General features: G+C 39.1%; 1 protein-coding gene across 1 annotated transcript; it reads right to left on the minus strand.

Annotated features, from left to right (window-relative positions):
• Window positions 1–7,778: 7,778 nt before the first annotated feature.
• Window positions 7,779–8,478, minus strand: LOC147620687 (histone H2B.11-like). The gene has a single exon (XM_086824956.1). The coding sequence runs from the start codon at window positions 8,410–8,412 to the stop codon at window positions 7,975–7,977; it is 438 nt and encodes a 145-aa protein (XP_086681082.1). The 5' UTR covers window positions 8,413–8,478; the 3' UTR covers window positions 7,779–7,974.
• Window positions 8,479–9,843: the final 1,365 nt, after the last annotated feature.

Consider the following 9,843-nt stretch of genomic DNA (forward strand, 5'->3'; position numbering starts at 1 on the left):
AAGCCCAAAAAAAAATTTTAAAAAGAAGGGAAAGGAAGTAGAAGAACTAGTTGGTGATAGCCTTATATAAGCTCACAACTAATAGAATTTTGCATTTGGTTTTTGTCAAGCGTGCTAATGTACGTTCTTCTCTCCACTATCCTACTTTACTCAAATTTCCTTCTCTCAATTATCCTACTTTTACTAGAGTGTACTAATGTATGTCCTTCTCTCCACTATCCTACTTTTATTAGAGTGTACTAATGTATGTCCTTCTCTCCACTATCCTACTTTTATTAGAGTGTGCTGATGTATGTCCTTCTCTCCACTATCCTACTTTACTTGTGTTTCCTATTATAGCCTTTCCTTTAGACTACACAGAGAACCCTTCTCCTATCTTTGCCTTGGATTACATGATTTTATGACCATGCTCCAACTGTGGCACCAAGTAGAACTTTCTCACTTGAAATGATTCCATGCTCTAGTTTAGGTGTCTCGAGCTCTTTTTACCACACCTTGGACATCTTTGAAAATTTTGAGCACTCTTGTATCCTTCTAGTATTCTTTATCAATTCTAGAAAATAACTTATACTACATGCTCCATGTGTCTGTAGAGAACCCTCTACTCTGTTTTTGCCACCTTGCCTCGGGAAAGAGTTTAATGTTTGTTCTAAACTACCCATTATCCTTCCTGCACTAACTTGGCTACCTAGTCTTAATAGTAGTGAGAGAACACACTTCGCCTCTCCCTAATTTATGGGCTTCTCCTTAGATTTTAAAATTTCTAAATTTTGAGCACCTTCTCCTAGTCTGGACTGAGTGGCTATGAAATAGCCTATTGTGGATGCTCTTCCACTTGAAGTGGCTTAATAAGTTGTTGAGATATCAAGCTCAACTAGTGCTACGGCAGACATTGATGATCCTCTTGGGTGATAGATTCCACATCTACACCACTAGCATGGTTGGTGAGAATATGGGTGATATGCGGCCAGTGGGATGACAAGCTGTGTGACAACCAATTTGGATTACTAGAGACTGGCATAGTTATAGCGCCAGCTCATTTAGTCAGGTTCACATTATGGACCGACCCTTGTATGTTGTAGTAGTACTAACCCATATAGTGTGTACTCTTATCTTTATGTTATGCTGGTTGAGTAGAGAAGAGGAAGATAGAAGAAAATTCAGCCATCCATCTCTCTCTTATGTCTTGCTCTCTGTGTGTGTGTGTGTGTTTGCTTGCAAGGGTTTGAAGCTCTCCCTCTCCCTCTCCCCCACATTCTCTTTATGGTATCAAAGCCCAGTTTGTGTGAGAGCTAAGAAGGCAAGCAAGAGGCAAAAACCAGCAAGGAAGGAAGCGGTACTACACAGGTAAGAGAAGGGTCTATTTTCACCTAACATCTAGTAGTCTCAACATGGTACTTATAAAGAGAATGTGGAGGAGAGGGGAGAGCTTCAAACCCTAGCAAGAAAACACACACACACACACAAGAGAGAGCAAGACACAAGAGAGAGATGGATGGCTGAATTTTCTTTTATCTTCTTCTCTACTCAACCAACATAACATAATGATAAGAGTACACACTATATGGGTTAGTACTCAACTATTACAACATACTCAATGAGCTAGCGCTATAACTATACCAGTCTCTAGTAATCCAAAATGGTTGTCACATAGCCTGTCATCCCACTGGCCGCATATCACCCATAATCTCACCAACCATGCCAGTGGTGTAGGTGCGGAAGCTATCACCCAGGTAGGTCATCAATGTCTGCCGCTCACAGCACTAGTTGAGCCCGTCGATATCTCAACACTCCCCCTCGAGCTCAACTCCACACACTACACTCCAAGTAAGCTCCTAAACTTGTGGAGCTTCTCTGTGCCTAATGCCTTCGTGAAGATGTCAGCCACCTGATCCTCTGTGCTGACATATACCAAATCTACATCTCTTGCTAGAACCTTCTCCCTCACAAAGTGATAATGCACCTCAATGTGCTTCCTTCTAGCATGATATACTGGGTTACTGGCCAAGTGTATGCTTCTCATGTTGTCATAATATATGACAATTGCCCTATCCACGAGCTCTCCCATGTTACCAAGTAGCTTCTGAAACCAAGCTACCTCACACGCTGCAATAGTAGCACCCTTGTACTCTGCCTTTATACTCGACAAGGCAACTGTTGGATGCTTCTTATTGCTCCAACTCATAATAGCAATCCCAAATGAGAACATAAAACCACTGGCAGATCTCCTCTTTGTAATACTACCAGCCCAATCAAGATCTGTGTACCCATGCCACTTCATCAAGAAGATGTACATATGCAATACACCCAAACACTTTCAGGTGAGACACATCCGGTCTTATGCCTGTAAACTTCTGTTTAGGAGTCATACCATAAACAGTTGCAATGGGTGTCTTGTTCATAATGTACACAATAGTTGCTACTACTTCTGCCCAAAAGTAATGTGGCATATTCTTTTTAGCCATCCAAGCATATGCCACTTCTACAATGTGCCTATTTTTCCTTTCTACAACAACTACATTCTGTTGTGGAGCGTACCTGCACATAAACTACCTCTTAATTCTCTGCTTTCTTAGGAAATCGTTGAACTCTTTGTAGAAATATTCTCCCCCACCGTCTGATCCTAGGCATTTTATTTGCATGCCTTTTTCCTTCTCAACCAAGGCTTTAAATCTTTCAAAGTGAGAAAAAAACTCACTTTTCTTCTTCTTCATGAAATAACCCCACACTTTCCTAGTATGGTCATCAATGAATGTAACATAGTACCTGCAACTTGTAATTGTTACAGTCTTGGTCGATCCCTATATATCTGAATGTATGACATCTAATGGCCTTGCACAGACATGCTTTACATGTGGGAAAGCATGTTTGGCTTTGCTTACCAAGTTGGCATGCTTCACGTACTTTATGCATACAATCAACCTTAAACTTTGGCAAACTTGCAATAATATTTTGGGCTTGCATAGACTTCAATCGTGGTACATTCACATAACCAATACGTTTGTGCCATATGTCAATATCTGCAATGACACATGTTCTATGCACAAACATGGTTACCTTTATCTTAGGCATGTTCACATCCAAAGTAAACATCTTGCCATTTCTGTTACCCTTTGCAACCAAGCGACACTTATTTTTGAGGTCTTCCACAAAACATCCTTGAGGAATAAACCTCACTTGCAGTCACCACCTTGGCCTCAACCATGACCTCTACCTCTGCCTCTACCTGAATTGGAGTAGAAGGCCTGTTTCATTGTGTTCTTGCTTTGTGAAGAAGAATCTTCACCTAAAGCCTTTTCTTCTATAATCAACATAGATATCAAGTCCTGAAAGTTAGGAATATTCTCCCTAACTGCAATGGAGGTCTTGAATGGCTTGTACTCTTTGCCAAGCCCATTCAGACAGGCACTCAACAAATCATCATCCTCCATTGATACATTGATAGACCCAAGGGATTCAACAATGCCCTTGATCTTTAAGGCATATTCATTGATGGACATGCTTTTTCTTTTTCACAGTATGCAACTCTTGCTTTAACTGCAACTTTCTTGCCTTCGTGTTAGCTAGAACATTTGAATATCAGATTCTACCATGCAACTGTTAGAGCTTTTGTATCCTATATGTGTCTTATCATAGTGTCTGGGACACTAATTGAAAGCCAGTATATAACTTTTCTTACACCCTGATTCTAATCCTTGAATACCTTTATATTTGTAGGAGTGGAATTCTCCTCAAATAACTCTGAAGGCTCCTCATTGTCTCCTTCTACATAATCCCAAAATCCTTTACCCCATTAGGTAATTGGTCATTCTTAACTTCCAAGCATGGAAGCTATTCTTATCCAGCTTCTCACTAATAATCTGATTAATTCCGTCAGACATATTTTCATGCAGTAATCAAATAACCTGCAAATAGACAAGTTCTGTATGTAACTTGTAATACAGGAGTATCTCCTGTAACTATTGTAGCAGCAGTACTTCAACATAGTTTGTATCACCAAATGGGACCAAAGTACAGGTACATACACCATTAACAATACATGTGCATACACCATTAACAATACATGTGCAAACCTTGTCTACACTTCCAAAATGCACTGTCGCACTGCAAACAGAGTTTGAGCAGAAATAGTTCTCGACCAAAATTTCTTAAAAATTGTCGAGAATATTGTGCAGTGACAAAACAGGGCCCATAATGTGTCCGAAACGCTAATTTGGCTAAAAAGTTCAATCCAATAGGATAGTACACTTGTCCTGTAGCTTCGCTCTCGCGAAGACAGCTCCTTAATCGAAGATGTGTAGCTCCCAGAGCTACCGAGAGGGTGTTGTACCTAAACCAATAAGGGAAAAGAGACTTCATCTCTCCCAAATTTGTGAGCTTTTTTTAAATTTTAAAATTTCTAAATTATGAGAACCTATCCTAGTCCTTTGGAGATTGAGTGACTATGAAATAGCTTATGGTGGATCCTCTTCCACTTGAAGTAGTTTTATGAGTAGCATATTGAGACTAGTAGAGCTTAGGTGTCAAAATAGACCCCTCTGTTGAGCTTGTTGGAGGTCCTATTTATGATGTCATACCAAATAGTTTTTTTTATGCTTTGCTCTATAATAACATTAATATGGACCTCATTCCATACCCTTTCCGTATCTAAAAGGCTCCCGTGGGGGGTAATCTCCCTAGTGCATTATGCTTGGTTATTACGTGCATTATACGCAACCCCCATTGCAAAAGTGATAGTTTGAGAGATGGCACAATATAATGAAAATTACACTCCTCCTTTGTGTGACCTTCAATACGACGCTTTATGCACCAAACACTCAATCAATAACCAAATCCAAGTCCTTCTGTATGCCCCCCTTGGAAATCTTTTCCAACCTACCACATCGACTATTTTTTTAAGCTTTTAGCTTTTCTTCTTCCAACACTTACATGTTGGAGTCCAAATCTGTTTCTTCTTCATCAAAACTATCATCATCCTATTAGTCCAAATTGGAGTAATCATCACCTTTCTTTTTCTTATGTTTCTTAGACTTCTTCGCCTGTGAAACTTTGTTATGACCTTCAACCGACTTTCACCAACCCACCAAGCCACTAATTACTACATCCATTGAGGCAACTACTGATGTTAAACTCTTTTAAAAGCCCCAAACAAACCATGCCCTCGACACAATCATCAATCTTTGCATAGTCTATCTAAACTTGAAGAGTTTAGAATTTTGCTACAGAATCTTCGACCTACAATTCGTTCTACTTTAAGCTCTAGAGTTCCAACACTTGAGAAGAGGTTTCATCCTTCCACCAACAATGATGGAGGAAAGCATCGTGCAAGGTCGCATAAGTGGGGAAGTGGTTGGGCCCATGCTATGCATACCAATTTGTTGATTACTCATCATCAAAGATTCCAAAAAAATTATTGCTTTTGAAATACATGGACATTCGATGGCATGCCATTGGCGATCCATATATTTTTAAAATCATCCACAAAGATGTTAGGGTCCTCCTTTTTACCATAAAACTTAAGATACTTGAGATACACCCACTACCTCACAGGATTGGCTACTTCGAAGGAGAAAGTCCCCCCCCCCCCCCCCCGACAAGATTAAGCACTCAATCACACAATAGGATCTCCAAAAGTGTTGGTAGATTTACCGATAGGAAGCATTATGAACCATTCATAAGATAAGAAACAAATATATAAATAGAACATAAAAAGAACCTATATTATGCCATGATAATGTAATTCCATCTATCATCAAATTGCATATTCAACCTCACAAAGATAATTCATCATAAGCACTTAGCGTCGTATAAATTCCAATTAGCATTTAGAATGTGAAAATCAAACAATCAAAGAGACACCAATGCTCCAAAGACATTTGGATAACAAAGAATTTTATTCCTATACTAAGGTAAAGAATTGTACTATGGTAATATTTCAAGGTCAATAAGAAAAATATACGAAAGATATGTTAAGAATGGCAAGGGGAAATGGGAAGTGAGGTGACCATACAACAACTGTAAATAGTGTGCATGTAAAGAGCCCCAAATCAAGGCTAAACAATGCCTCTCCATATTTGAAAGATCAAATTTAACCCCCAAAAAAAGTGACCTAGTCAAATAATTAAAAATGTTTCATCATGTTATGCAACCTTGCAAACTAAGATGAATTTTATTACTTTTAAAGCTTATTTTGAAGGAAAGTTGGGCAATGATTTAAATTGCTCAATCGTATGGAAATCTTGTTACAAATTCCTAAGATACACTTTTATAATAGGACTTACCCCAAGGATAGTAAGATGTGGTCCCACTACTCAAATCTATAACCTTAAGGAGGAAGAGACTCCATTAGAGTAAAATTACAAGCTACTATAAGCCAAGCATCTCCACATGAGAAGCAATCTTAAAGGCCACATGAGAAGTTCTTTTTTTCAAGGTTCCCTCTATTAGATTGAAGAGCATGAAGCTCCATGACCAACTCTTCCTTTCACAATGTTGTCATGATGGTATAAACCTAGTAGATAATTTACAAGAAACACAAATGTGAGAGAGATGTGTATGGTTTTCAACCAACACTTAACTTGGCCTCATTAATAAAACATTATTTTTCCAAGGAATGAGATATTATGACCGTGGGTAACATCTTTCTTATCCCTTAAAATTTCACAAAATTTGGTGATGTTTACAAGGAATAAGATATGTTATCATCTTCATCTATTAATTATTATGTTCTCATCCTTGGAAATCTACACAAAGAATCAAAAAATTGGTGTGATAAGCTATCAATAACCTTTTTTGGTGCCTCTCAACCTCTTTCCCAATAAAAATACCTAATATAGGTATAGATTTTACATAGTGGATAAGAGCTTGACTTTCATAACTTCTCAATATTAAGCTAATATTTACAAGTTCTAACCATTTTTTTGGTCTCTCAAGCCAACTTTCCTTAGTGAAAAATTCTAATCATATTTTTAGTCTCTTAATCCTAGTTTCCTTAGTGAAAACAACTAAGTGGGATAGATTTAACACTATGCTTGGAAAAAGCATGAAAAATAAAATATAAAATATCCCAACTTCAATAAACTTTAATAAGATATGATGACCTACACTTGGTTTGTCCCAACCAATTTTCCCCATCCAAAAATAGGGGCTAGATTTAAGAACCAATTAAAATAAGCATTTTTTTCCCCTATTCAAAGCTTCTTAATTTAAGCTTCCATTCCAAGTTATTGTCCATCTTTTCACCTAGAAATAGGGACTAGGTTTAAGATTATGACACCTTCAGTACTTAATTTTATGGCAAGGGGAAATGGGAAGTGAGGAGACCATACAACATTTATAAAAGGACACCTTCACTACTTAATGTTAGGTTCTAGTCTCAAGTTATGCTATTTTTTTAGCATATCATAACCTATTTTCCCTCTAGCAACAATCAACCAAGAATCATGGACATTACAATGCTACAAACAATTAACTCATCTATTACAAGATCCTTTACCAAGAGAATCTCTTACACTACCTACACAATTTATGTGAGGCGTGAGAGCTTTATTAAGAGAGCTAAATATAAAGACTTGGTACCTACATATAAACCATCATGCCGATATATCAAACATTGCATTCGAAATAATACTCTTTTATAGGAGAAGATTTTGAAAAACCAATATGGACGACATAATTAAAATCGGACTGTACAATTTGGTAACGAAGATAGGTCCTTTCTCATGCTTATGTATGGAGAACAATGAGATGCAATTATCCAACCTAAAGAAAGTCTAAAATTATCTATACATTTAAACAATTGATGGTGTAATTTTGAAGAAAAAGCATGCTACAGTGCTATGCTAAATCGTCTATGGAACTTACAAGTTACAATAAAAAAGATTGTCGCTCATTTACCCGTCCAACAAAAACAGGAAAAGAGGTCAAAAGCTCAAGAAAAGGTGGTGTTGAGAAACACCATTAAACAAGACAGACTTAGGCGCTGGTGAACTTGGTGACGGCCTTAGTGCCCTCAGAGACGGCGTGCTTGGCGAGCTCGCCTGGCAAAATGAGACGAACGGCCGTCTGTATCTCCCGGGAAGTAATGGTGGGCTTCTTGTTGTAGCGGGCCAGGCGGGCGGCTTCCTGAGCGAGCTTCTCAAAGATATCGTTGATGAAAGAGTTCATGATACCCATGGCCTTGGAGGAGATGCCGGTGTCCGGGTGGACCTGCTTGAGCACCTTGAAGATGTAGATCTTATAGGTCTCGACGCTCTTCTTGGCCTTCTTCTTCTTCTTCTCGCCTCCTTCCTTGGCGGCGGCAGGCTTCTTCTCGGCTTTGGGCTTCTTGCCTGCGGGCTTCTTGCCGGCCTTGGTGGTTTTGAGGGCCTTCTGCTCGGCATCCGCGGGAGTCTCCTTGGCCTTGGGCGCCATGGTTATCTAGCAGAAGTAGAGATTAGTGCACAGAAACCCTGCTCAAACGCTCAGCACGAATTGTAGATGGGTGCATTTCCACCCACAGTCTTCCGCTTTATAGTAGTCGCGACTTCGAATCCGCCAATCACAAGTGATTATCACAAACAACGCGGATCGAGTCTCATCACCGCCCGTTTTTCCTAATACAACGATAGCCGTCCGATGCCATTGCCGCCCACATTCAAATTCAAATTTGTCGGCAAGGTCATTTTGTTCCCTCCCCCACCTTACGAGCCGTCCTATGCTTTAATGTCTTATCGTAATCAATGTTCTCCCAAGGTTCCATACCCTCACCCAGTGTTCGTTCGCAGAAAAACATTTTTTCCAACAATTCTAAAAACCTTTCAACCTCAAATTTCTAAATTTTAAAGGTTTTAGCAAAATTGTAACTATAATCCCTTGTGGCTTTGAAATTTGAAGGTTATTTTTCAAAATTTACCATTCACTTGACACTAAACCACGGTTTTTCGAGAACACTGCCCTCACCTAGTCTAGCCCCATTACCCTAGGACCTCTAATCTTCTTCCTAATAATGGTTTTCTTTCCTATTTTGGGAGGAAATATACATATCTTTATAATAGTATGCTACCCATCCACATGTTCAACAGTCACCCTTTTACACATACCAAAGGAACAGTTCAGTTCTCAACAAAAAAGGAGAACATAGCACCCCCATGCTCTTCTCATGTTGCATTCATCTTCCCCCTCTATGTTTTAGGCCCAAACTTTGGCAATCCAACTCTCCTATTGTTATGTGTCACCAACTCTCCTATTATTATGTGTCACCAACTCCTTCAAATCTTTCCCTGAATATACTTGCAACATGCCATGAGTTGTTAGGTTCTATAATGACTGTACCAACTCCACAAATGTGTTATCATTCATCTTACTCACATAGTATACAGACCAGTAATAGTACACACAACTATACATCAACTCAACAACATCTAATCCTTGCCTAAAAATCCAGATTTCCCGCATACAAGTATATCTAAACAAGCTAAAAACTATATTAACTGCTCCCTCTAATCCAATCAATTTCCCCATTAACCAATGCCCCCAAGAGTCCCTTAAACCTATGTTAGCGCACACCCAATTGTCTATCTTGCTTCACAGACCCCTTATTGGCACAGGACATCCCCAAAAGGCATGGTTACTATCCTCTACTGTTGATCCACACCTAGGACAAACTCCTGAGGTAAAGTTCATGTGCACAAACTTGCAACCAAGAGGGAGAGCCCACATACATACTTTCCACAAAAAGGCTTGAGCTTTCAAAGGTATTCTCAAAACCCATAGCAAATTCCACCTCTTCTTCCAAGTACCCATGCTCCACCTTACCCTCCAAATTCTATTGGCAATAGGCCACATTTAAACTCACTCTTTATC

Source organism: Cibotium barometz, chromosome 31 (genome assembly GCF_041138505.1).
Source record: "Cibotium barometz isolate CiBa-2024 chromosome 31, ASM4113850v1, whole genome shotgun sequence".
Lineage (NCBI taxonomy): Eukaryota > Viridiplantae > Streptophyta > Polypodiopsida > Cyatheales > Cibotiaceae > Cibotium > Cibotium barometz.

Bases quoted from the DNA above. Each gene is read 5' to 3' on its own strand.
- LOC147620687 (XM_086824956.1), bottom strand. From the start codon at position 8,412: ATGGCGCCCAAGGCCAAGGAGACTCCCGCGGATGCCGAGCAGAAGGCC.